Source organism: Rattus norvegicus, chromosome 17 (genome assembly GCF_021556685.1).
Source record: "Rattus norvegicus strain SHRSP/BbbUtx chromosome 17, alternate assembly SHRSP_T2T, whole genome shotgun sequence".
Classification (NCBI taxonomy): domain Eukaryota; kingdom Metazoa; phylum Chordata; class Mammalia; order Rodentia; family Muridae; genus Rattus; species Rattus norvegicus.
The window spans coordinates 6,449,023-6,477,018 of NC_141550.1; the positions used below are offsets into that span (position 1 = coordinate 6,449,023).

The 27,996-nt window shown below is 44.2% G+C and overlaps 1 protein-coding gene across 2 annotated transcripts in view; it reads left to right on the plus strand.

Annotated features, from left to right (window-relative positions):
- The window catches only part of Ubqln1 (ubiquilin 1), a 38,108-nt gene that overhangs the window by 1,618 nt on the left and 8,494 nt on the right, over positions 1 to 27,996 (plus strand). For both annotated transcript variants that reach the window (XM_087589653.1, NM_053747.2), the window contains exons 2-6: positions 15,725 to 15,876; positions 18,166 to 18,281; positions 20,767 to 21,029; positions 22,378 to 22,536; positions 22,674 to 22,917. In XM_087589653.1, coding sequence (XP_087445779.1) covers positions 15,725 to 15,876; positions 18,166 to 18,281; positions 20,767 to 21,029; positions 22,378 to 22,536; positions 22,674 to 22,917 — 934 coding nt within the window. The remainder of the gene's footprint in view (positions 1 to 15,724; positions 15,877 to 18,165; positions 18,282 to 20,766; positions 21,030 to 22,377; positions 22,537 to 22,673; positions 22,918 to 27,996) is intronic.

The following is a 27,996-nucleotide window of genomic DNA, read 5'->3' on the forward strand; positions in this document are numbered from 1 at the left end:
TTCCTTCCGTTCCTCTTTTTGTCACCCCTGTAAGGATTGTTTTTCCTACAAGATTGAGTTCACAGAGACCTAGTTGTCTCTCATGTGGTCTTCTGGATAAGGCTTTTTTTCTTCCTCCACTCAGCATAGTTTTTGAGATTCATCCCAGTGAGGTCTGTATCCCTCCCACGACAGAGATTTGCATACTAGGCACAGGCTTCATTCTACCACTGAACCAAGTCCTCAGCTCAGTACTTAACTGCTGAGTGGTTTTCCACACCATGAATGTGCCGTCACCTGCCCAGGGTCATCTGTTTTCAGCTGCAGTTCTTGTGAAGAGCCTCAGGAGTCCTTTTTGAGGCCATATGCTCTGTTATTGTTTAGTTGCTTTTGTTTTTATTTAAAAGACAGGCTTTCACTCTGGAAGTTTGGCTATCCTGGAACTCACACTGTGTAGACCAGACTGGCTTCAAATTCATCTGCCTTACTCATCTGAGTGTTGGTATTAAAGGCATTCACCACCATGCTCTGCCAGTTCTGTTTAGTTTTATAAGAAACATGAAAAATGTGCTATTTTGCAGTTCAGTCTACATCATATGGGTGTGTGCTCCTTCCTTCTGTCTCCTTGTTAATATTTGGTACGAATAGGGTTTTTTCTTTTTCTTTTCTTTTTAAAGATTTATTTAGTGTGTGTGAGTACACTGTAGTTGTCTTCAGACACACCAGAAGAAGGCACCAGATCCCATTACAGATGGTTGTGAGCCACCATGTGGTTGCTGGGATTTGAACTCAGGACCTCTGGAAGTGCAGTCAGTGCTCTTAACCACTGAGCCATCTCTCCAGCCCTGATTTTTTTTTTTTTTTACATTGTAACCGAGTAATGAATGTGTGGACATACTAAATTATGAAGCTCTTGAGTCTTCCTGAGAGTCCCAGTTTAGATTTCCATCTTCCTGGCAGCTTCCACATTTTATTTCAGGACATTAGAAATAATACTTTATAAATAGAAAAATTATTTAGGTGATTATCTATAGGGTTTTTTTGGGGGAGTGGGGAATAGTGACACTAGAATTTTAAATTCCGTGGAAGCTTATGTTTTGCTGTGCTGTAAAAATGTCTTTACTGGGTAAAAGTAAAGCTTTCCTAAAGTAACTTATTCTAATGTTGGTTTATCTGTTTCCTGTGGGAGCAGTAAATGTGATAAAAGTTGAAAGCATACCCTGTCCCCCCAAACTGGACAGCACATCAGACTGTTGGATGGGTATGGGGAGCACAGATGCACAAGAATAGGCTAAAGCAGACCTCTGGCACTCGTTTGTAAAGTCCAGTTCTTAGCACAAGAAAAAAGTCCGCCATTCTGTAAGTTAGACTTTCCTTACAGAACTTCCTAGGCTTGGTGTTTGCTAGGGAGTTTGTCACTGAGTAGTGTTCGAAGGCACTAAGATTTCCTTTTAAATGGTTAATAGTAATGGTGATTGGGGCTGAGGTCATAGTTCAGCATTGGAGCATCCTCAGTGCACCCCACATCCTCTCAAATGGTAGGGTGATGTTGGCAAATATTTGATTCTGAAAATTCTTGGAGTGGGGAAGGAGGAAAAAGATAAAATTGAAGGTTTGTACTCTTAGGCAAATTTAAAATGTTATTTAAGTTAGCACATAAAATAAGGGGTTCATCATGGCAAGAAATCCTCTTTTTAAGTTTGTGTGGGAGGGGTAGGGGGGAGAGGGAGAGAGGAGAGACAGACAGAGAGCTTGCACACTTCAGAGTCTCACAAGTGTGGACAGTCAGGGTCCAGTCTTTGCCTTCCACCCTGATCGGTTATGGGGTCTCCTTCAGTGGCAAGGGCCAGCTGGGCCCCCTCTTCTGGAAGTTCTTTGTTTGTGGTAGCCCCTGTGTGAACACTTTGATAACAGGCCTGGCATTACATGGTCTGGGGCTTTGAATTTAGGTCCTCCTTACATTTTGTGACAAGTGCTTTACTCACTGAGCCATCTCCACATGTTCAATCCCCCATTTAATTTTGGGAAGAGTGTCACTGCATAGACCACACTGGCCTGGAACTCGAGAGATCTGCCTGCTTCTACCTCCTGAGTGCTAGGACTAAAGGTCTGTGCAACCAGGCCCAGCTTAATTCTTGATTTCTTTTTGTAACCAACAAGTAGAACTAAGATTTTTTTTTATACAGTGTTATGTACAGTTTGTATAAATGAATATTACTTGTTTGATATATATTAGTAAAGTCTGAGATTTTACCCACATTAGAGCAAAATGTTTCTTATAGAGTAGATGGAATGAATTGTGTGATGTTTAATTTGCCATTTATGAGTGACTGGAACAGTTTGTATTCCATACATTTTATTACTATGGGTCTTTCAGAATAGGTTCTGAAAAGGCTAATGTGTAGCGGCTTGTTCATTTGTTTTGTTTTGGGTTTTGTTGTTGTTGTTTTGATACAGGGTCCTATTTAGTCTAAACTGGCCTCAATCTCTGTGTAGCCAAAGATGACTCTGAAGCCCCTGTTCTCCTGCCTCCGCTCTGTGAGAGCTACTGTTACAGCTGATACAAAACATACCTGGCTTATGCCGAGATGGGCCTTGAACCCAGAGCTCCAGGCATGCTAGGCTAGTACTTACCAACTGAGCCACATTCCCAACTGTGTAGTGGCTTTGTGTATGAGACTTTTTCCGCTCTCTGTTATCAGCTATTGTCGGCAGCTTGGAGAATCCGGGGTTCACTGTCAAAAGGTGAGGTAGAGCCGTGTGCAGTAGGTATGAGTTGGTGTAGAGGGAGGGAGGGAGGGAGGGAGGGGAGCTTGTGTGTAACTTTTGGATATGGACCTCTCTTTGATGAGGGAGATTAGCACTTCCAGGTCATCACGCCAAGCCATGCAGGAGGAGTATAAAACGCCCATGCCCATCTTGATGCTCAGAGCTGTGTGTGAGTGTTAAGTCTGTGAAAGTGTAATTTCAGGTCTGTTGTAGCTATAAATTATCAACCAGGTTTGGGGAATTTTGTATTTTTTAGAAGCTTAATAGATTATAGTATATGTTAAGATAAATTTCCCACATACTGCATTACATAATGTGCAAGTGTGGACTGACTTCTCTCTGTGCTGGACATTGAACCCGGGGCCTCTTGTGCTGTCCCTATGCTGCTCACAGTTTCTCCTTAGTCCCAGTGTGTCTACTTGAATGTTAGGGCAGTTTCTGTGGTTTCCGTTGTAGTTTTCTGGATAGCATCTTCCCCAGAAGGCTGGGTAGAAGGAAGCAGTAATACAGGCTATAATAAGGAAAACATGTCCTTGAGATTAGTGTTTTGTATGCTATCATGAATTGCTGGAGAGATGGCTCAGCCGTTAAAGGCTAGGCTCACAACCAAATATATGAATTGCTGAAGAACTGATTTAGAGGTTCTAATTAACAGATATTGCTTAACTTTTCTTTAAAATTTCAGAGGCCGCTCAATTGACTTCTTAAGCCATAAATGATGTCATTTTAAAAAGAACATCCCTAGACTTAAGTAACCATCATCCCGGGTTGGGGATTTAGCTCAGTGGTAGAGCGCTTGCCTAGGAAGCGCAAGGCCCTGGGTTCAGTCCCCAGCTCCGAAAAAAAGAACCAAAAAAAAAAAAAAAAAAAAAAAGTAACCATCATCCCGAAAGAAACTATGTTCTTCCTTGTCTCAGTTTTTGAAACAAGTTCTCCCTATAGAGCCCCGGCCGGCCGGCCTTGAGTCTGCTCTCTCTGCCTCGCCTTCTCAGAGTAGGGTATGGTTTTGTCTGTGTCCACCTTACAGTGTTTTCATTGGTCATCCAGATTGTAGTCTAGAACAACTTTCTAAAACAAAACAAAACATTTGTTGCTTATATATGTGTATTTGTGTGTGTACCTTCTGTCAGAAGGTAATTTGGGGTCCTACAGATTGAACTCATGGGGTCAGGTGTGACACCAAACACCTTTACCCCTGCGCCATCTGGCTCGCCCCAGTGTCTCCTTTGTTGTGCATAGTGATGTGGATGTGCGCCGCCCTTTATTCTTCCTCACCTGCCGGACATGTAAGTGTGTTTGTTAGGAATTATTATTTTTTTTTTTTTTTGGTTCTTTTTTTCGGAGCTGGGGACCGAACCCAGGGCCTTGCGCTTCCTAGGTAAGCGCTCTACCACTGAGCTAAATCCCCAACCCCATAGGAATAATGTCTCCATGAGCACTCATGATTCATGTGCTTTTTGTGGACATAATGGTTTCATTTTTCTTGGGTGCCACATGGTAACTTTGTTTAATTCTGGGGGGAATTGCCAAAGTAGTTTCTAAACTGGCTGTTCTAATACTTTGTCATTGACACTTGCTTTTGACAGTCTTTGGTTATAATTGTCCTAGTGACTGTTGAGTGTCACTAAGATACCGTTTAGTATTACCAATAGCCTTTTAGCACAGACATGTCTTAGAAAGTCTGAGATAATGTGTTTTTGTTTTAAATGTCACTAATTATCTTTGGCAGAGATTTTGAGACTTATGGGATATTTGCAATGCACAGGAAATCTCAGCTGTCATCAATTAGATCAAAGTGATTTTGCAAATTGGGCCAGCCAGATGCTCAGTGGGTAAAGGGGCTTGTCAGTCCTGACACCTGAGTTCTGAGTCCCAGCTACTCTTGGGGTGGGGGGGTGGGGGGGTTGGAGGAGGAGGAGGAAGGAGAGAACTGACGTTCAGAAGTTGTCCTTTGATCTCTACTTGTGTCTCTTGGCTCACGTGTCCTCCTTCTACCCACAGTGTGAATTTAAAAGCAATTTAAAACACTTCAATACTTTAAAAAAGCTTTTAAAAAAATTATGTGTGTATAAAATTTATACACACATAAAATTATACACACAATAAAACATATATAAAATTATAAGTGTTTTGCCTGCATGTGTGTCTATGTGCCCCATGTGCCTGGTACCTGCAGAGGCCCAAACGTGTGTTACCTCCCTTGGAACTGGAGTCACAGATAGTTGTGAACCACTATGTCCTCCGGAAAAACAGCCAGTGCTCTCAATGTTTAGACAGCTGTCTTTCTGAAGACTAGTTAGATGGAAAGATGATTTTTGAATTTTTAAATTTTGAAGGTCATTTTCTTTAAGTTTCTTTAAGTTTGTTTTTTGAGACAGCCTGACCTCCACTGCCCAGCTTGATTTTTAAATTTTAATCTCTACTATCAGGAGTTGAGATTTACCTAAATAGCTCTTGGTTGAAATGGTGTCTTGAGACACAGATTGCTGAAGTGGAGTAACTAAGAGAAAGGTAGGCTTGGAACATTTGAGCACTGAGCTCCCTGCACTGCTGTTGCTTCTTGCCTGGAGATGACATTCTAGCTTTCTGGCAGTCTCTGACTTCTGTATTTCTCTCCTCCCGTGTATTCACAGAGTAATATCTGAGAACTGTTAATTCGATGATGGACGCACTAAAGGTCATTTATCCTAAACTCTGAGTTAGTGGCACGGCTTGTTGATGGTGTCTGCCTGCTTCTTCACTGCTGTTGATAGCATCGCTCAGTCTCCTTGATCTTTTAGTTAGCCACACTGGAATTCCTTGACCTGTTACTACATTTACGCTCTGCCTTAGGACTTTTGTACAGCTTGTTCTGTCCCACCTCCTACTCTTTGTTGACTTCTACAAATCCTTTAAGTTGTAGAACAGAGGTCAGATTCTCAAAGAAGCATCCCTGATTGCCCAGGCTAGACTGGGGTCACCTGTTGCTTTTTCTCACAATACCATTAGTACATGTGTGTGTCATTTATCATAGTTCAAAAATTACATATTTATCATTATTTAATGCTTCTCTGCTAGGAAGAGCCTGTGGTGTTACTGTATTGTTCCTAGAACCTGGTGCATAGTATAGACTCCCTAAACTGTGTTTGTGGATGAATTTGGGACATTCCGAGTGATGATGTGTATTTACTGTGGAATCCCATTGTGGAACCTTTACTGAGTGAAGCATATACAAATGGGTACAGTCCTCTGGAAACCTCATTTTAACCTTCTCTCCCTTAAATCTCCTAACTTGGAACTCTTTCTTTGAGACTGGATCTCTGTGTAGCCCTGGCTGTCCTGTAACTTTCTATACAGACCAGGCTGGCCTCAAACTCAGAGAGATCCTCCTGTCTCTGCTTCCCAAGGTCTGGAATTAAATATGTGCACCAGCATACCCAGCCCAGCTTGACTCTTTTTAAAATGTTTAAGTTTGTCTCTGTGTGTGAGTGTGTGTGCACATGCACTCATCAGGACAACTCAGGGAGCTGGTTCCTCGGCTGTGGAACCAGGGTCATTGGGCTTGGTAAGCAACTGCTTTTCACCAGCCCTCTCACTGCCCTCAGTTTTTAAGCTGGAGAGTTCCTCTGACTCATAGAACATGATTTAGTATTAGCCGTTTTGTATCAAAGATGACATGACTGATAACAGTTATTTTATTACATTTGTGCTGGTGTGTGAGCACAGGTGTGGAAGTCAGAGGACATCCTGTAGGATTGTTCTCTCCTCCTCCTAACGTCAGGCCTGTTGAGCAAACTCAGGTCTTCAACAAGCACTTGCTGAGCCATCTCACTGGCCCCTGACAGATTTTCAGATGTGTGAGCCATCAGGTTTTTGCAGAGTCCATATCACCTCGTCAGTGATTGTCAACCAGTTCTCTGGGAAAAACAGCACTGAAAAAAGTGCTTCCTTTTTGTGTGTAGTAAATGTTGTTACAATGGTAGATTCAAACAACCAGGATTAAACCGCTTCAAACATTACTAAAAGTAAGAAGCTATTACTCATGTGTGTTTCTTAGACAGAGGTCAACTATGACTGGGCAATTCCTGTCTGTCTTTCAGAGCGAACTAGACTGGCCTCTAGAAACAAAGTAGACTTTATGTAGCCCTTTACTGAAACTGCAAGGTCTGCGCCTTGATACAGTGCTCACTGGAGATCTTTTACTGTGTAACAGTGTTTCCTAGTAGGGTGGTGAGAGGGCGCTGAAGGGCAGACTACGCCATTAAGAGGGCTGTGAGTTGCTCTTGCAGAGGACCTGGATTAGATCTCTAGCACCCACATGGTGGCTCACAGCCTTCCATAACTAGTCTCAAAGGATCCAACACCCTTTAATCTGGACTCTATGGGCACCAGGCACACATGTGTTATGCAGACATACATGCAGGCAAAACACCATACACACAAAATAAAAATCAAAGTTCTTAAAAAAAAAAACAAAAGCAAAAACAAACAGCATAAGGGGGCTGCAGAGATGGCTCCTTGGTTAAGAGCACTGACTGCTCTTCCAGAGGTCCTGAGTTCAGTTCCCAGCAACCACATGGTGGCTCACAACCATCTGTAATGGGATCTGATGCCCTCTTCTGGTGTGTCTGAAAACAGCTGTAGTGTACTCTATTATATAATAAATAATTTAAAAAAGCATAAGAAACAATTTTCTTGGCAAGCAATAAAGCTGAACTTAGCTTTAAATTTGTTAAGGTAAAAGAAAAACTTGCTTTTTTAACAGTTTTTTAAATTAAATTGTGTGTGTGTGGGGGGGGGTTAGGTCTTTCCTCCTTAATTAGCCAATCAAAAAAGTCCTTCAGAGCTGTGCAGAGGTTTGTCTCCCAGTCTTTTGTTATCAGGGTGACACTGGTGACCACCTAATGACCAGGTTACAAAGTCCTTATCGGGAATGGTTACGATTAGAAATATTTCAGGTTTTGCATTTTTTTCCCTTCAGAGGGGTGTGTGTGTGTGTGTGTGTGTGTGTGTGTGTGTGTGTACACTCAGGCATGTGTGCCAAGGCACATATGTGGAGGTAAGAGACAACTTTAGAGACTTGGTTCTCTCTTTAGCCTGTGAGTTTCAGGAATTGAGCTCAGGTCAACAGGCTTGTGTGACAAATCCTTTGACCTGCTGAGCCCTGCACCAGCCCTAGGAATAGTTTTAATATTAATTGGTTAATTGGTATTGGTTGTTTGGCTTTCCCTTTACTCTCTTCAGTTCAGTATTGGACTGAAACCAAATTACCAAATAGATGGGAGTGAGCAGGCAGGCATGTACACACTCCATGTGTGCAAGATGGTTTCTCTAGAGCCTTGGTTATCCTGAAACTTGCTCTATGGAGCAGGCTGGCCTTGGAACTCAGAAATCCACCTTGGCTCTGCCTTCTCAGTGTTCCCAGCTCTGAGATTTTTCTTAAAGATGTATATTTAATATTTACCTGTGCGAGTGTGAGTATGGGAGGGTCCCCAAAAGCTGCAAAATATCGGATTTCCCTGCAGCTGGAGCTGTGTGGTGAGGGTACTGAGAACTGCCTGTGGCACTCTTACTGCTGTGCGGTCTCTTCAGCCCCACATCTAAGGTCTGAGAGATAGCTCATGAGTCAGCCGAGGCAGCTCCTTTGAAGAGAATGCAAGCAAGCGCTCCAGTCAGCTGCATCCATCGCTATTTTCTGTCAGTGGGAAGAGCCAGGAACTCCCATTTCAAACCTGAGGTGAGGCTGGAGTCTGTTGTCTGTGACAACAATTGTTAGCGACCCTTTCTTCGTTTGAGAGAAGGTGACTTCACATATGTCTAGCAGACTCTGCTTTTGTTTTTTGTTGATTTTTTTTTTAAATTTCTTATAAACTTCAAATGAGGTAATGTGGTACCAGAAAATTATGTACTTGTGCGATAAAATGATGATTGACATAGAGAATTGTGTGTTGTTCAGGCACATCCACGTGTGTGTACATGCATGCAGAGGCTGAGGCTGAGTCTTTCTGTTGCCTTCTGTCTTATGGGATTTTGGTATGAGGTCTCTTACTGAACCAGGAGCTCACGTCTAGACTGTCTAGCCTCAAACTCTGGGTAGCCAAGGATGACCTTAACTTCTAGTCCTCCTGTTTGATCTCCCAAGTCCTGGATTGCAAGTAGTGTGCCCAGGTTATGCAGTACTAAGATTCCACTGGGGGTGGGGGGGGTTGGGGATTTAGCTCAGTAGAGTGCTTGCTAAGGCCCTGGGTTCAGTCCTCAGCTGGGGGGGGGGGGATCCCAGTGTGGGGCCTAATGCATACAGATACTAGGCAAGCACTCTACTGAACCTTGGTCCCAATGCCACACTTCTCTAGAAAACACATGTTGCCCTTCTGCTCTTCAATTTTATAGAAGAAACCAGAGCTTATCTTCACTTAGACATGATTTCCTTTGCTTTGAGATGTCTACAATCACACGAGGCAAGAGGCAATTGTTCATTCGTTCTTGAATACAGATTGGACTAAATGAGTGTATGATTGTGGCACAGTTAGTTTACATGGCCAGCCTGTTAGATAAATAGTGGAACTGTAAGGTCTTGGTAATCAATCCAGTCTCTACCGTGATATGTGCTTTAAACTGACGCTCACACTGCAGCCTGCTGTTTATGTAGCAGCACATTACTGCAGGACTCTGCAGACCCAGCACCATTCAGGGAGTCTCCACTGTAAGTTACAGTCTCTGATGTGGACGGGGAAGGCGCCTTTCCCTGCTGCAGAGGATTCTTCCCCAGGATTGTGTGTCTTGCTAATTTATTTGTAGGAAATCTTTATGGAATCAGAGCTTGTGCTGTTGGTTTTTTAAAAGATGTACGTACTGTTGTTATGTGTACGTGTGTATACCAAGCACGTCTGACACTGATGGAAGCCAGGACAGCACCATGGTTAGGGAAGGCAGGGAGCCACCACATTGGTTATGGGGAGCCAGACTCATCCTCCACAAGAGGGAGCATCTGGGTGCTCTCCAGCCCCCTCTGTTGGCTATGTGTGGCTGCGGTCTTGACTCTGGCTTCTTCACTCTGTATGTATGGGGTGTGTGTGAGGGGGGGGGGTGGTTAAATATTTTTGTTTGCTTAGGAATTCTTGTGTTTGAGCAAATGTCACTGGAGTACTACTTGATAAGATTTCCAACTTTTGAAATGTGTTAATGAGTTTTGACTGGGTGTCAGCTTGTTTTGTTAAATGTGCTTCAAAAGCTGCTTATTGTTGAAGTGGGTCAGCCACTTGTTTTATTTCGAATTATTTTTTAATTGTGTATGTTTGTGCAGGCACGCGTATGCACATGTAGACCAGGCTTACTGTGGACCCCCATCTTACAGAGACGCCTGCCTCCACCTCCCAGTGCTGAGCTCAAAGGGGTGTGTCACCACATCTGCCTAAGATGTCCATAGCCTTACCCCCTCTCTCCAAACCCCTGCTGGGGATGCTAAGGATTTAAGCCAGCATTACCTGGGTGCCAGGCAAGCACTTGCCCAACTGACCAACCACAGCCACAGCCCTAAGTTCCTCTCTTTTTGGCAGTATGAAGAAGTCAGATTTTAAATCCAGCCATGTGGTCCTAGGGACATTGGTTTCTGCCTATCCTGCCTGTTGTGTACACTTTTTCTCCTCCTGCTTTCAGATCAAGTCGTTTGCCCTATTTCCGTTGCCTCCCTTATCAGGTTAATAGGTGCACACTGTTTTTATGTCCTTTGGAGAGTTCTCTGTGGCTTTTATAATTGTTCCCGTCAGGAAGTACTTGCTACTTGTAGGCGAGCACATAGATTCTAGAGCTCTGAACTCTGCGAGCCCTGGATTCCACACATTTCTCTTCTTTGGTCCCTGTCAAATGACACAAGCTATATAAGGCTTTCTATGGTTGACTTTGATGAGGAATTGTCTGTACAGTTTTTTTCATTTTTATTTCTTCATCTGGGATCATTTTCTTGACCCTTAAGGGACCCTGTTACATTTCCTAAACTGCCTGCCTGGTAGGTGTCACATTCTCTGTTTATGTGAGTAAGAAAAAGATTCTGTGAGCCTCTCTGTCTGTCTTTACATTCAGAGTAATTCCGAGGGACTTTTACTGGCTATAAAACTCTAGGCCACTGGTTCTCCCTGGGAAAGAAGTTTATGATTAAGTGCAAACAGTGGGACCTGGGAGATGATGCTACTCAGTGGTAGAGAACTTGCCTGGCCTGCAGAAGTCCTGGGTTCCCTGGCCTGCAGAAGTCCTGGGCTCCCTGGCCTGCAGAAGTCCTGGGCTCCCTGGCCTGCAGAAGTCCGGGGTTCCGTCAGTGAGTTGGTTTAAAGTTCCTCCACATCCTTTCATGACCTTAGAGCACACTCTTTTCAGGGCTGAATTTATTATCTGAATGCACCACAGATTATCTACTGAGGAATAGCTTGACTCCTTCCAATTTTTGGCAATTATGAGTGAAACCTCTGTAGGTCTACATGACGGTTTTAAAGCTTGCAAGTATGAAGGAGTGGTTGCTGAATCCCATTCTGAGTGAGTTTGGTTTCCTAAGAAACAGCCATGCATCTTCCGCAGTGGCCCTTCATTCTGCAGTCTCACCCCAGTGAAGGCCTTTCCATTGCTCCAGACCCTTGCCAGCACTTGGTGCGGTTGGTGTTCTGAGCTTTGTTTTAATACATGTCTGTTGTTTATCTCTTGGCTTTAGTTTTACATCTTTCTGCTGTGGTGGGGAGCATCTTTCATGCTAATTAGTTGTCTGTAGATCTCTGGTGAAGTGCCTGCTTCGGCCCATTTTAAAATTGGGTTGTTATTGTCAAGTTTTATGATTACTTCCTTTGTGAATCTGGATAACAGCTGATTATCAAATATGCCACATCTGTTCACCTTCTAATTTCTTGAAAGATGGTTTTAAGTGGCACATAGCAGGTCTTTTAAATGATGAGAGACCAGGTGTCCCCAGGGCACAGCCTCTGTTACTGTTACTGATTTTACAGGGAACCATCCTGTCTCATAGTTAAGAATGTGCCTGACATAATTTGTAGTCACACTTCTGTTTACAGATGTAGGTGCTTTTTTTTTTTTTAATACTTAATTTGCTGACTTAGAACGAAGGGATGCAGTTAACTGGCATTGACCGTGTGGCTTTCCCTGTCAGTTGACCCAGGTGACACTTGGCTTTACCCACATGTTGGCTTGGCCTCCCATTTACAGATGAAGTTCCATCTGTTGCTCAAACTCCCCCCCCACCCCCCCCCAGCTGAGGACGAACCCAGGGCCTTGAGCTTGCTAGGCAAGCGCTCTACCACTGAGCTAAATCCCCAACCCCTTGCTCAAACTTTTTAAAAGTCATATTTTGTCGTCTTTGAAAATGTATGTGTGTTTCTGTCTGTGTGGTAGATCATGTCCCTCTACCATTGCCTGCCTCCACTGCCCAGTGCCCTCCTGGATCACTGATTGATCTGATTCACACTGTTAGTCTGCTGCCGAGCAGTGTTGGGTTTCCTCACTACCTTTACTAGCTTCTCATGAGGTAATGAGGGCCGTGAGAAGTGAGGAGAGAAATGGCTCTGTAAGAGATTGGGTGCTTTGCTAGTTTTCATCTTTCAAGGAAATGGGGAGTCTTGGGCAAAGTGTGAGGACCTGAGGTTAACTCCCTGTGTGCAGTCATCACATTCACACACAAGGAAAGTGGACAGTGAGTGTGTGCAGAGGTGCACAGCAACCAGGATGACTGGAACATCTGATAACTAAAACTGTTGGTGAGTGGTAGAGAGAGTGCAGCCTTCCTATTAAGCTAGGAGGAGAATGGGGCGGACACCAGCTGTCACCAGGGATGGATTCTGTGACTAGAGAGGAGTGACCATGTATCAAGGTTATCTCGAAAGGCAAGTTCTGCTATGAAGGTAGTTACAAGATGTTTCAGTATAAAAGTATTTTTGCCAGTTGCATTGGTGGATTTCACAGATAGGTGGGTACAGCGAAGAGAGGAAATTGCTGTTTCAGACGGATCCACCTGCCTCTCTGCCTTGCAGGTGCTGGGATTAAAGACAGACACCACCACCACCCAGCGACTTCTCAGTTCTTTGGTTTGGGGTTGGATAGTGACCTACTAATAAATCTTAAGGATTTTTGATTCAGTGATATTAGTTAGACACAGAAGTGAGCATTGAATGGCTTTCAAAGAGACTTAAGACTCTAAGACAGTTTGTCTCTGGCCTGCAGTGGTCTTGGTGTCCACAATCTTTAAGTACAGGTGTGCTGTTTGCTTGTTTGCTGCTGTTCTGGGAACTTCAGTGTGCAGTACCTGGACAGTGTGCTATCAAGTGGTAAGATGGCAGTACCAAGAACCACACTAGATGACAGAGTAGGTTAAGGATGTGAATGAATGATCCCCAATGGGCAAAGCTGTAGACAGAGAAAAGGACATTGGTGGGGCTTTGGGGAAATGGGGCTGAGTTAATGAGTGTATGGGAAGGATGGCTCAAGGCACAGCTTTCTCTGTGAGTGACTGAGGGTGTTCTAAAGTTGACTCTTACCAATGCAGCCTATTTCTAAATATACTAACAACTTCTGAATTAGACACTTTTAAGTGGCGTGTGAGCTACACATATTTGGAGACAAGGAGTTTTACTGTGTAGCTTTGGCTGTTTTGGAATTTCCTGTGTAGATCAGGGTGACCTCAAACTCAGAGAAAGCTGCCTGCCTCTGCTTCCCTTGTGGTGGGATGAAAGGTGTGTGTCACTATGACTGGTGAGTGACAGTTCAGTAAAGCCTAAAATCATCCTTTTATGTTAGTTGGAATTTGGAGGCACAAGTAGGACCCTTCGTTATCTATCCAGCATCTTCCCTTCACACCTTCAAACACTGTAAAACGCTGTATAACTATATTTGTTTATTAGTGTGCGTGTGTGTGTGTGTGTGTGTGTGTGTGTGTGTGTGTGTGTGCATACACACGGCAGTTCTCTCCTCCTACCCACCGTGTAGTCCCTGGGATAGGCCTGAGCTCAGGTTGTCAGTCGGGCTGGCAGCAAGCACGCTAAGCGCTGTCCCAGCTCTAGTCAGTCGGTTGCTTACTTCAGACTGGGAGGGAGAGCGAGACCTTTCTGAGTTTAACATTGAAAAAATTGGTCTAAATCGACTTTCTCATTGTATGCATTAAATGCATCTTATTTGTTATAATAAACCTATCGTAAAGGTTACACATTTAATTAATACATTTTGGTTTATTTTGTGTATGATCTTTATAGGTTTGGCCTTGAAGTCAGATCTATGTTGGAAACCCAGTGCTGTGGTTTATGAACACCACTGGGGTCAAGTCTTCAGTCCTTTCTCTGTGCTTGATGAAAGGCTCATCCATATCACAGACTCCTGTGCTAAAGAGTGGCACCGTTTACTGTGCTTGATTCTTGTATTTTATGCATTGTCATTTGAGCCTTATAAAAATATTTTCTTTATCCATTATTCTCTTATCACTACCAAAGGGAGGAAGAACCTAACAGGTGGTTAGGTCCATGTGAGTGCTGTAGGGTGTAAGTGGTGTATTACACAGCCAAGTCTGTCGGCACACTCCTTTAATCACCTGCAGAAGCCAGTGGATTTCTGTGAGATTGAGGCTAGCCTGGTCTACATAATGAATTCCAGGATAGCCAGGGCTATGTAGAGAGACCCTGTCTCACAAAATCACCACCAACAAAATGATTATGTATCATATAGTTTCAAATAGAGGGGGAAATCTCAGAAGAGAAAGTTCCAGAATATTTACTGTAGTGCATTTTATACGTGTGCTTTTGCCTTTCAGAAGTTTGGTTGCGTGTAGGAATTGAGAGGGTGGGTTGTAAAGTCCAGGCTGCTGGGTGAGGCGCTCAAGCCTGTGATGCCAGGACTGGGGAGGCTCCACTGGGAGTTTGAGGTCACCCTCTGCTACAGAGTGACATAACACTGTTTCTCTGTACCTCTGACTTCTTTCCCTGATCCTGAGAGACTTCAGTGTGCAGGTGCTGAGCTTTCCTCAACGAGGTCTGACATCAGAGACCCTCGAGTGACAATGGGACACTGAAAAAGTCAGATTATTTTGGCAGATTTTAGATTTGGGATATTTTTAATTAGGGTTGCTTACCGATGTTACAGACAACTTAGCGGCTCCCAGAAGTGTTTCGGCTCCGGAACACCATGGACTTTGCCTGTCAAGTGCTGGCTTCTGTGTTCACACCCTGCTGTGGAGTGTGTGGAGCTGGGACTGAGCGGTCCTCTTCTTTAGGTTGCCACTGTGCTCTCGTGTAGTCTGTTAATGGGGCTTCCCAGGCCACTGTGGGGTTTCTAATCGGAATGAAACCTGTATTTTGAATATTTTAGTAGAGACGTTAAGAAATGGCGATTACTTTAAGTAAGCATTTGTCTGCATTGTCTTGTTCTTTCTTTGCATTTGCAGGCTGTTCTGTTCTCCAGCAAACAGTTCTCTAGGTTTTCCTGATTTCTTCCTAATTTTTCTTTTGGTTTTCAGTTCTGGAAAGCCTTCTTCAACTGTCTTTGTGCTTTCTCTGTTTATAGTTTATTCGAGTCTCTGGAAAAGATTTTCTTATTTGCTTTTTGGTGGTACTGCTAGGTAATGTACATTGAATGAGAGAAGTGACAGGGTTGGTAAAAAGGTCTGTGAATATGAGCTCGCCTGTGTGCATTGGAATTCCAAAGCAGGGAGGCTAAAGGTGGAGATTTGGGAGACAGTTACAATAAGCTTAGCAGAGCTCCTTTGTGACTCCAACTAGATTTGGTCCTGTTGGCATAAGAAGGAAGAAGGCACCGTCTCCATCTTAGTGTGCAAAGCCATGGCTGTGACATCTGGGGTAAGTCCTCCATTAGAGACAGGACAGTTGTTGCACACAGAGGAGGAGACACAGCACATGTAGTGAGGCCTCTTGGAGGAACTTCTGCAAACCAGTCTAGGTGGTACTGTACAAACTTCTGTGTTATTAAAAATACATATATAATTTATTTTTTATCTTATTAGTTCAAAGAGGAAATCTCAAAACGTTTCAAATCTCATATTGACCAACTTGTGTTGATATTTGCTGGAAAAATTTTAAAAGATCAAGATACTTTGAGTCAGCATGGGATTCATGATGGACTTACGGTTCACCTTGTCATCAAAACCCAAAACAGGTATGTCTGTTAAATAACCAGTTCCGGCTCCAAGGGGCTCTCCTTGTCCTTAGTGTTTACAGTTAAAGTTCCTTCTTGGTTTCTCTTGAGTGTTTGTGAAAAACAACATTGTGACGCCAGCCGTGCCATACTGGTATGGCATGTCTGGGAAGGGACTGTTTCTGTGGAGAGGGCTGGGACGCAGATCCAGGGCAGGCCCCATTTAACTTAGAAAAGTCAACTGGTTATTATGTAGAACAATTTCGAGTTAGGTAACAACTTGGTGTTTAGCTGTTCTCTTTAGGGAAAGTTTTAGACATGGTTTCGGTAACATGTTAACAGTACAAATCATTATTAATGTGTGATAAATTTTTAAAAGAAACTATCATTATTCTGGATAGCATCTAAATTTTTGTCTCATTATTAGTTGAGAGAGCTTCTTCAGACTTACTGGAACTTGGAATTTTCTATCATTCCACCACAGAGATAATGTAAGATGATGTAACAGACCGAAGCCTCCTAACACTTTCCGTTTCATTAGTGTTAACTTCATGGCTAGTCTTGAGTTGCTGTGCTACATAACGGGTCAGCCTGAGTCTGTCACTGTGTTCCCACACCAGCTTGCTTTTAGAGACAGCGTCAGTCAAGTCCAGGCCAGCGGTGAATCCGCTCCTCCTGCCTTTGCCTCCTGAGTGCTGGGATGATCAGTGCCTCACTGAACAGCCAGTCTTAAGGCTCTCCCAGCTCTTCCTTTGCAACAGACTGTACTTGAAAGCATCGAGGTGAAGCATCTTGCAGGACCTGGCTGGAGCATTTGCACTAGGAGCAGCTCCTCAGCCGTGCATGCTCTTGACTGATGAGGACGTGTGTTCTTCCTGTGCTTCTGTATACTTGATAACATCTTGCGTGACAGTGATGTAGCACAGAGCACACATGCATACATGGTGATTCATGCTGGGATGTCAAGCAAGTGTAAGGTAGATTATGATTTCTGAGATGTCGAAGTGAAAAATCGACCTTTTAATCAGTAAATGAAGCGGTAAGGTCCGTAATCAGATCGGAGTCAGATGAGAGAGACTTCTCTAATCAAGCCTGCTGTTCTAAAGAACTCTGAAGATGGCACCTAGTGGTTAGTGTCAGAGCCCGACCCTGGCCACCTGAACAAGCTGGCTGTACCCCTTGTCCTCAGTGAAGCAGACAACTAATGCTGACCATGAGACGGAAAGTCCATTGAGTGTCACACTGAGAAGAACAAGATAGACCAGTGACAGGCCCCACCCACCTTCTGAGTGGTGACATAGGTTAGGCTAAGTAGAGGGTAGAGGTGTACACAACTAAGTAGTCCTGGGAAAAGTGGGCCTGCCTATTGACCCATCCTTGTCTTGGCTTCAGTCTCTCCTACAAGGTGGTCTACCCAGTTGTCAAAAGACTTTCCAGCTCACAGGCTCTCCCTCTAGTTGGCACCAGGTCTCCAGCCTTTGTTCCTTGCAGCATGGAGCTGTGGAGAAGTTTCAGTTTCTTGGATCATCCTGTCAGTAACCTGGCAGCCAAAGCTGGTGGGAGACACGGGACTCTTGCCCAGTTACAGAGTGATATCAGAACCAGCCCACATTACAGCCATGACAGCCTGTCAGCTTTTATGCCTAGACTGTGTGTGTGCGTGTGTGTGTGTGTGTGTGTGTGTGTGTGTGTGTGTGTGTGTGTGTGTGTCTGTCTGTCTGTCTGTCTGTCTGTCTGTCTGTCTGTGTCTATTGCCATGTATGGGTATGTGCACATGAGTGCCTTTGAAGACCCCTGGTTCTCCTGGAGCTGTAGTTACCACCTGGTGGGGGTGCTCGAAACTCTCTCTGGAAGAGAGAGCCCCAAGTGATCTTAATGACTGAGCCATCTCTCCAGCCCACTTACTGTTAAGTTTTTTACCTTTAACAGTTTGAGAGAGGGAAGGTAAACTGCTCCTAGCACTGTGGAACTAGAAAATAGTTTAATTGTTTGAGGTCTGTGGATGTTAGTGTCTATGATCATCTTCTGTGAGTGATAACTAGTTGGCCTTCCTATATAATCACTGTGATGGAAAGCAGGGAAACATTTCATGTATATTGTATTCAGAGAAAGACAATAGTAATTTTTTTAAGTTTTACTATGTTTCCAACATTTGTTTGTGATGCTCAGTCAGGTCATTTCAGGCAAAGTATTGATGATGATATTCTGTTTACTAGAGCTTACCCTTTGTTTTTCTGTCTATTGGAATTTTAATTCTTTTAAAAATAATCAGTTCTGCATCTTACATTGTGATTTAATTACTTACATTAGGCCGCAAGATAATTCAGCTCAGCAAACAAATACCACTGGAAACAGTGTGACCAGTTCACCAGCTCCTGACAGTAACCCCACGTCTGGGCCTGCTGCTAACAGCTCCTTTGGTTTAGGTAAGTTGTGTGTGTGTGTGTGTGTGTGTGTGTGTGTGTGTGTGTGTGTGTGTGTGTGTAGTAAAATGTTCTCTTCCTCCAAGGGTAATTTAATTAAGTAACATAAGTCACTCAGCAAACCAGTTTTTAAACTTTATGTGGTTTATTTTTGTAATTGTGCTTCAACAGTGGTTTGGGATACAGGTATGTTTGTTTAGTTTATACTGACATTTAGTGGCATTTTATAATAAAAGTGATGTAGCCCGTGTGTAAGTAGTGATGCCACATAATTGCATCAAAGGACATAGTTAATTGGTGCTGAGCTGTGATGAATTCGGTAATGATATTTCATTTATACAGGAGGGTGCCAGTGACGCTCCTCCTTGTTTGTCACTGAGTCTCCTGTGTTTGGTTTGCAGTGTGGCACGAGCTCACTCTTCCCACGCTGGCTTTCCTGCTGTGAGACTGTAGACAAGCGCACCACTCTGGATGAGGCTGCACAGCCTCGGGCTGGGGAGAGCTCATTGGTTAAGACATGGCTTCCCGTTTGCTCTTGCAGGGGCCTGGTTCAGTTCCCAGCACCATTCTGTGGCTTACAACCATCTATAACTCAAGTTCCAAGGGATCTGACACTGTCTTCTTGTCCTGGGGACACCGGCATGCATGTGGTACCCATAACACACACAGGCAAAACATTCATACACACAAAATAATAAATAATTAATTCTAATACTTTAAAAAAAAAATCTTGAAAATGCCCTAAGCACATGAAAGAACTGTGTCCTGAGCATCAGCAGTGAAGCCGCTTTCCTCTCCTCCCTGCGTCCTCCCCGTCGTACCCCTCCCGCATCCTGTGCACGCACTTCACACTGAGCCTCTCCCCACACTCTATTCTTTATTCACTTGCAGTTGTTGAGATTTTGTGGAGAAAAGGTGTTCTGAAGGTGACACCGGTTGGGCTTCAGTGTCCTCACCGGCCCTAAGGCTGTAGCTAGCAGTTTTCCTTAGGTCTCGCTTTCACATCCTAGGAACACACCCTTTCCATGAAAACCTTGTGGTGACTCAGTTCTAGTATGCCAATACATAGTGCACACGTTTAGAACGCAGTACGGATGGACGATAAATAAATGAGCGCTGTTTTAGTTTACACAGAGAAGAGCCTCCAGCTGCTTTTCTTCCCCTTCAGGACTGGTGGATGGGGCTGAAGGTTTCACCTTTAATCCACTAGGCTTTCTGACCTCCAGCTCCGTCCTCTTCCTGTCACTCCCCAGGGCGCCCTCAGTCCAACCTCATCAGTGCAGTGACCTGTGTATGACAGACAGAAGAAAGCCCTCAAATGACCACCTAGGCTTTTAGGAACCCTGTGAGAGATCAAGAAGGAATAAATATGTTGTTTTATACTAGAGAGATTAAAAAAATATGTCTGGTTGGTTCTGCTACATTTTTTGTTTTTATTTTTTGTTTGTTTGTTTGTTTGTTTGTTTGTTTTGTGGAGCTGAGGACCAAACCCAGGGCCTTGCGCTTGCTAGGCAAGCGCTCTACCACTAAATCCCCAACCCTGGTTCTATTACATATTAAAGTTGAAAATTTGACACATTTTGATTGTAGGATGTGTTTGGGGTTGGGGCTGTCCACTGTGAAGCAGCAGTGGGGGGAGGGGCAAGTCTGTCTTGGCACCTGGTGTCTCAGCTGGTGGGCCAGGAGGGTACAGCAGAGCGCTGCTTCTCTCAGTGCAGCTACTGTCTCGAAGCTTCTGCCTGCCGCCCCAAAGGCAGATGAGAAGAGGCAGATTAAGTTTATAGATTGTGCTTTATTTCAGAGCTGGTAATCCGGGGAGGCCACATGTAACCTTCTGCCAGCAAATGATATGGGGTTGGGGAGAACAGAAACAGGTGACTGACCTTTTGAGAGCTCAGGTTTGCCTCTGCTCAGATGGTCAGCAACTGAGACTGTGCGAAATGTTCCTATGCTGCCGCTGTCCCTTTCATTCATTCCCTGTTCCGGGGGTGTCTAGGTTCAAACAGTTCTTAAAACAGAATAATTAGTGTCTGCTGGTATCAGGGTTATATTAACAAGAGCTTCTGCTCTGCTGTGGGTGAGATTGACTCTGAACAAAGCATTAGCAGTGTGTGTTGTAGGCTATTAGGGTGCACATGCAGATTTGTGTCCAGTCTGGGAGTACAAGTACGTCTTCCTAATACACATAGAAAAGTCCCCTATCTGTAGCAGCAGGAAGTCCCTTCAAATGCACTGCATGAATAGCCCACTGAGCTACGAGGAGCTCGTTGTGATCACCTTCATGTGTCACCAGCTGAGGATGAAGGCTTAGGGGCAACACTTCGTATCTAAGCTACAGCATAGGAATTAGATAGTATAATAGTGAGTATAACGCCATATAAGTGGGTGGCAGGAATTGTTTCGTTTGAATGGTTTTTAAAATATAGAGTTAATGATTCTTCATATTTTAGCACAAACTTCTGATTTCCATTTTTGTTTTTCTTTTAAGGTGGACTTGGAGGACTTGCAGGTCTTAGTAGCTTGGGTTTAAATACCACCAACTTCTCTGAACTACAGAGCCAAATGCAGCGGCAACTTTTGTCTAACCCTGAAATGATGGTCCAGATCATGGAAAACCCCTTTGTGCAGAGCATGCTCTCAAACCCTGACCTGATGCGGCAGCTGATCATGGCCAACCCACAGATGCAGCAGCTGATACAGAGAAACCCAGAGATCAGTCACATGCTCAATAACCCAGACATAATGCGACAGGTGCGCAGGAAGGGGCGTGTGTGTACTGTGTGCGCGCGCGTGCGCGCGTGTGTGTGTGTGTGTGTGTGTACTATATGTGTGTGATTGTGTGCACGTGCATGTGTGAGTGTGTGTGTGTACTGTATGTGTGTGTGTACTGTGTGTGAGATTGTGTGTATGCATGCATGTGTGTGTGTACTGTATGTGTGTGTGTACTCTGTGTGCGCGTGTGTGTATTCTCTGTGTGTGTGTGTGTCTGTGTGTGAAATTGTTTGTGTGTGCGTGTGCGTGTGTGTGTGTGTGTGTGTGTGTAAAATGTTATTTTCTGTGGTGCCAGAAATTGAATTGTGTATTTATTATAAAATTAAAGAGAATCCCAACCATTGTTTAAGGAAAGTCAGCAAAACAATATTAATTTGGTTTGTTTGAACTCTGAATGTTCTGCTATGCTTGAAAATTCTTTAAAGCCCGCCTTAGAAAATAGGCTTGTTGTGCCAGTTTCTCCTCAGTGCTGTGGGGTGGAGAGAAGGGTGGGTCCTAGAGTGCAGGCTAGAGAGGTGATATCAGTGCCCTGCTCCTCACACAGATAAAACAAAACAGAAAACAGTTCTGAGGAGAGGGGATCAGAAAAATTTAATGAAAAAATTTTCAATAAAACCATTGGGTATGGTGGTACACAGCACTTGGTAGGCAGAGGGAGGAGGATCTCTTCTGAGTTTGATTAAGGTCATCCTGGTCTACATAGTGAGTTCTAGAACAGCAGGGACTACATAGAGAAATCTTGTCTCAAAAATTGTGGGGTTGGGGTCGGGGTTGTGGATTTAAGAAACTTAAGAAACTTAAAAGTCCATTTTTGGAATGGCCTGTTTACTTTGTGATAGCCTATAAATAAATGTCGTATTTAGAGATAAAATCCACTGGGAATTTTAAGAAGTACTTTACTAATTTAAATATAGCAAAATTGGTTTAAGACTTTTAATTGGCCTTTTTGATTCTAGAATTGGATGACACCTCATCCTTTTAAATAGAACCCGTGTTTCCATGAACTGAGCAAACGAGGTTAGGCCTTCAGCAGGTAGACAACTGGAGATGCCAAGGCCGGCAGCACCAGGCAGTCTCGGTCCTGACAGAGCTGTGGTGCTGACTCTCAGTGACTAGAACACCCCGTTTCGTATTTTTCAAAATAGCAGTTTAAAAGTTCAGTGTGGCTGCCTGGCACTTGGCACAGGTGCCTCCCTTCAGTTTCCTGAGACTCAGTGCAGGAGCTAATCCACGTCAATTGTGGGTTCCCACAAGCATTGACTGAATGTAGAATGAATTCCTTGAATATTTCAGTGCCTTTTTTTAAAACTGGAAATTTCTTTCTTAGACATTGGAACTTGCCAGAAACCCAGCGATGATGCAGGAAATGATGAGAAACCAGGACCGAGCCTTGAGCAACCTAGAAAGTATCCCTGGGGGCTACAACGCCTTACGGCGCATGTACACAGATATTCAGGAGCCCATGCTAAACGCTGCGCAAGAGCAGGTATCGCTCATTCCGAGGCTCATGGGGGCCTACGAGTTGTTCTTGTCTAGCATAATCTGCGATTGAGGGTACTGCTATATGGAGAATGTAGCTTCCCTGAAAAATACTTCCGTAATTAATGTTTTTCTTTATTGCAGTTTGGTGGTAATCCATTTGCTTCCTTAGTGAGCAGTCCGTCCTCAGCAGAAGGGACTCAGCCTTCTCGAACAGAAAATAGGGATCCGCTACCTAACCCTTGGGCTCCACAGACTCCCCAGAGCTCTCCAGCCTCTGGCAGCACTGGCAGCACCACTAACACAGTGAGCACCTCTGCTGGCAATGCCACCAGTACCCCGGCGGGACAGGGCACCTCAGGGCCCAACTTGGTGCCTGGAGCAGGAGGTACGTGTGGCTCACATTGAAAATGAGACTGGTGCTGATGCTTTCTCTGTATCCATGTGCATCCCTTTTATGAAGACTGTGTCGCAGACTGTTATGGTTGTTTGAGGCTGAGAATTAATTTATTTACTAACGTGTGTGTGTGTGCCATATGTGTCCAGGAGCCCCTGGAAATTGGAAAGGGGTGTCAGATGCCTTAGAGCTGAAATTGTGCTTGATTCTGAGCCATCACGCGGTGCTGGGGGTTGAACCACGTTCTCAAGATCCGTAAGCTCTTGCTTAACTGCTGCTGTGTACCTGACCCTACAACATGCCTTGATCTGTGTAATCATGACATGATTACATGTAGTTTTCATGCTATACAGGAGATCTCCAAGGCTCATTCCTGGGAAAATTAGAAAAGGAATAACATTCTTTTTAGATTTATCTATTTTATGTATGTGAGTACACTGTCACTGTCTTCAGACACACCAGAAGAGGACATTGGATCCCATTACAGATGGTTGTGAGCCACCATGTGGGTGCTGGGAATTGAAATCAGGACCTCTGGAAGAGCAGTCAATGCTCTTAACCACTGAGCCATCTCTCCAGCCCTCAAAGCAGTCTTAATTTGCATTTCTCTAATACCTATGGATGTTGAACTTTTTCAAGAATTTGTATGTCTGCAGAGAATTGTCTACCCAGTTTATTATTGTATAGACTTACTGAGTAGGTGATTTGAGGTCTGTTGTTTAGTTTTGCATTTCTTTATGTAGTTTGGATATTAATCCCATATGTAGTTGGCAAAGGCGCGTGCGCGCGCGCGCGCACACACACACACACACACCACCCATCTGTAGTATTTCCTTTGCTAAGCAGAAGTGTCTTAATCTCACGTTGCTTGTGATTAGCCCCTATGCCACTGGATCCCTGCTAAGAAACCCATGCTCGTGCATGTGTTTAAAAGTGGTTGTCTTAGCAACTTAAAGGTGTCAGGGTAAACATTAAGGTCATGTTCCATTTTGAATTAATTTTCATTTTTGTAGACACCGACTTCTGTTGGTTCATGTGTGGCCTTCAGGGACTGTGACCTCTTCCTTAGATCAGTTCCACTGTCTTTGCAGCTTTCCCTGGTGGGTGTCCTGTGATCTGAGGTCTCCTCACCAATTTAGACTTCACCTTAACTCCTCACGTTGGTCTCCTCAGAGCCTAGGCTTGGCGCCCCTCTCTCCACCCCCCCTCCTTCTCTCACCTTAGTCCAGATTCACAATCCTCTAACTCTTGTATATTTCATGCCTGCAAACCAGTACCATGTGGAGGGAAGCCCCAAGTTCTGACAACAAGGACACGCAGCCTGGTTTTTTAGACGTGGCCCCAGTGACCTTCCTGTGCTCTTCTCTGCTGCTGTTCTTTCAGGGAGAGTCAGTGGTCCTAGCCTTGTATTTTCAATTGCGTTTGGATTAGGTGGGTGAGTGGGGTCTCACCTCAGGGCCACCTCCACGAGGCAAAGCGCTAACGGTTCTGACTTCCTTAACAATGGCAGCTGCTGCTTCTTCAAAGCTGTAAACTCACTCCTTTTTCCAGCCAAGGCAGAGTGCAGCCAGATCCTTTGCTGTGAAGGAAGGACTTGCAACCTGGTTTCCCTTGTGTCCTTGTTCTCCAGAAACCTCATGAGCTAGACCCCCACTGCGCACACTTCTTGGCGCATTCTCAACCTCGGGACCAAGGTGCCCATTAATCACCGAAGGTTCACGGCGTCGAGGGCTTCTCCAGCCCATGGCTCTGACCTCTGCTGTCTTCCTTTGCTGACAAGAACAACATTTACTCTTTCTGCAAGTTTCTGAGGCTTTCCCTATTCTTTGGCATAAAATCTAGCATTTCTTATTTTAACGTGACTTCGCTGGTTCCTACAGAGCCTGGTGGCTGTAGTACACCAGACTCTCTCTCTAGTAAGTCTCTGTGGGCTTCAAGGTCTGTGTGGATATGAGTGAAGCACACACACTTGTTTGTGGTGGTGTTGGGAACATTACCTCTGCCCCCTTGACTTCCTGTCCTTGGTTTCCATAGAATGAATTCAGACAGTGGTGTAGATGATGAAATATCCTTAAGAGGTGACAATAGACGGTGGCTATGAATGGACTGGTTTTGTTGAACTACGTGTCTGTGGAGACGGCATTGAAAAGCCTCTAGGATTAAGTCTTTGCCAGTGGTGGGCATTCTGTTGTTCATGTTACTGGCAGACTCACTTGAATGAACTTTTTAAAAATTGTTTTTATTTATTGAGTATATATGAGTGCTCTATCTGCATGTGCACATGCATGGCAGAAGAGGCCATCAGATCACGTTATAGATGGTTGTGAGCCACTATGTGGTTGCCAGGAATTGAATTCAGGACCACTGGAAGAGCAGACAGTGAGTGTCCTTAACCACTGAGCTCTCTCTCCAGCCCCTCACTTGAATTAACCTTTAAGGAAGATAATTATATATCCTTACATATATATAAATCGTGTGTAATAAATGCTTATTACATATAAATATATAATAATTATATATCCAGGAAGTTACTGCGACATGGTGATTAATGTCCTGTCTCCTCCCTGGGCCAGAAGTACAACTCAGATTCTATTCCTTTAACCGAATACCATGTGACACTGTAGATTTAAAGGAGTTAGAGGAGGCCAGGTTTGATGAAGGCCAGCATTTGGGGGCAGAAGGGGCAGATGAAGGGGGGCCTGATCTATAGAGTGAGTTTCAGGACAGCCAGGACTAATCAGAAACTTTGGTGAGGTGGGAAGTCAAAGAAAAACAAATTAAATCTAGACGAACAGACATGTTTTACACATGGAAGAGACAACTTTACCTTAATGGACCTCAAAAGAGCCTTGCTACCTCAGCATCTTGTCACAGGGCCTTTCTAGTTTTTTCCTCTACAATTACTAGGTATCTAGAGACACAGGAGGTAAGGTCCAAGCTGGTTATAAGTGACTTTAAAGCCTGCTAATTTCTTAACAGTGGTGTGTGGCTGATACAGGGGTTACTTTTATTAGACGAGACACTATCTCTCTGTCTGTGAGTATTCACACATGTGTGCTGTGTGGCCGCAGAGCCCATCCGATCACGTGGAGTTACAGGCTGCCCAACTTAGGTGCTGAGAATCAAACGTCCCTCGAAAGATCAGAAGTGCTCTTAGCTGCTGAGCCCTCTCCAGTCCTGGTAGGCGCCTTGTTCCTAGCTGTTGAGAGGACTGACAGACAGTTCAGTGCCTGTGCTTTCCACTTGGGCTGAGGCTCCAGCCTGCCCTCACTCAGCTCCAGTGACTTAGCCTCTTTCTATGAGGCTCCATCTGTTTGATTGTCCCAACACTTTTCAAAGGACCCTGCCCTCGAGTGGGCTTCTAGGGGCCCTCCCTACCCCACCAAGCGAGCGCCAGTACTTGGCATATAAATAGGAAGATGTTGGATCATGAAAGAAGGGTCCTTCACTAGGAGGGGAGGACCTGCTGTAAATAAAGGAGTCTTGGGTTTTGGCAGAGGAATATTATGATATGAAATGAAATGATATTCTGGGTGCAGAATTTAGTTCCAGACAGTGTCGTGAGGTTTCTGAAGACAAGACAGGTGTCATAAAAAGTGGACTAATGTCATCCTTAAATCAAGAAACTGCTCTGTGCTCTGCTTCTTATTTGATTCTTATCTTTGGAGGAAGAAGAAATGTTCACATTTTAATGGCTCAGGGCAGCAGCCTTAATCACATGGCCTCACTAAGAAGCTGTTGGGGTTTTGGGGTTTTTGTTTGCTTGTTTGTTTGTTTGTTTGTTTGTTTTTGTAATCGCCATGTTGTCTACGGTGACAACTTTGCAACTTTTAAGTTGGGTTTTTAATATAACATCTTCATGCTCTTAACACTTAATGTTGAGAATGTTCATCAAAACCTAAGTAGCGGGGTTGGGGATTTAGCTCAGTGGTAGAGCGCTTGCCTAGCAAGCGCAAGGCCTTGGGTTCAGTCCCCAGCTCCAAAAAAAAGAAAAGAAAAAAAAAAAAAACCTAAGTAGCGGGCTGGAGAGGTGGCTCAGTGGTTAAGAGCACTGACTGCTCTTCCAGAGGTCCTGAGTTCAAATCCCAGCAACCACATGGTGGCTCACACCCATCTGTGATGGGATCCGATGCCCTCTTCTAGTGTGTCTGAAGACAGCGACAGTGTATTAACATACATATAAATAAATAAATAAATAAAATCCTTTAAAAAAAATTTAAGTAGCAAAAAGACTTGCTTTTCCAGTGCAGGCTCGTCCACGCCGCGCAGAGGTGATGCTCTTGACACGTGCACCTTTTTATGTGAACTCTGAAAGTGGGGGAGATCTTAAAGCAGGAATTGGTAGCTTCTTCATGTAAACAATAAAGCGATATTTTAGGACTTGACCCATGGAAAGGCTCAGGCTGGCCTCAAGCCCTAGACCCTCAGCAGCTTCGGTCTTGCCCCTGAGGTGGCACATGCCCTCAGGAGAACTCTGGTTTGAAGTCCTCTGTTTTACAGAGCGAGTTCTATGACAGCCACGGCTGCACAGAGACCTTGTCTTAAAATAAAAAAGAGGAAGTAGTCTTACCTGAGTGGTTCTGTGGGAAACTGAGACCCCGTTTGTTTTTAAAATTTTATTTTCTGCGTATGGAAGTTGTGCCTGCACACATGTATGTATACTGCATGTACCTATTAGATGCCCTGGGGTGGTTATGAGCCTCCACGAGACTGTTAGGCATGGAACCTGGGACATTTGCAGAAGCAGCAAGTCTTAGCCCTGAGCAGTCTCCAGCCAGAAGTTAAATTTCTGTCTGTTCAAACTTTGTGATTCCCTTACAGTCTAGAACAGGATACTGTCAGAACTTTTAAGAACCAAGAAGTAAGTACTCAGAATCAATACTGTTGTTTTTAGTTTAATATTGGTGCTATGCCCACTGTACTTAATTCTAAGGCAAACGTCTGTTCTCCCCTTTTGCATGTTCAGTCTAGATATAATCTACTCTGGATCGGTTACTACGATCCGACTCCTCTTAAGGCTCACGTGCCCCCTTGAAAACCAGCTGGTTGCTACACAAATAAAGAAATGTA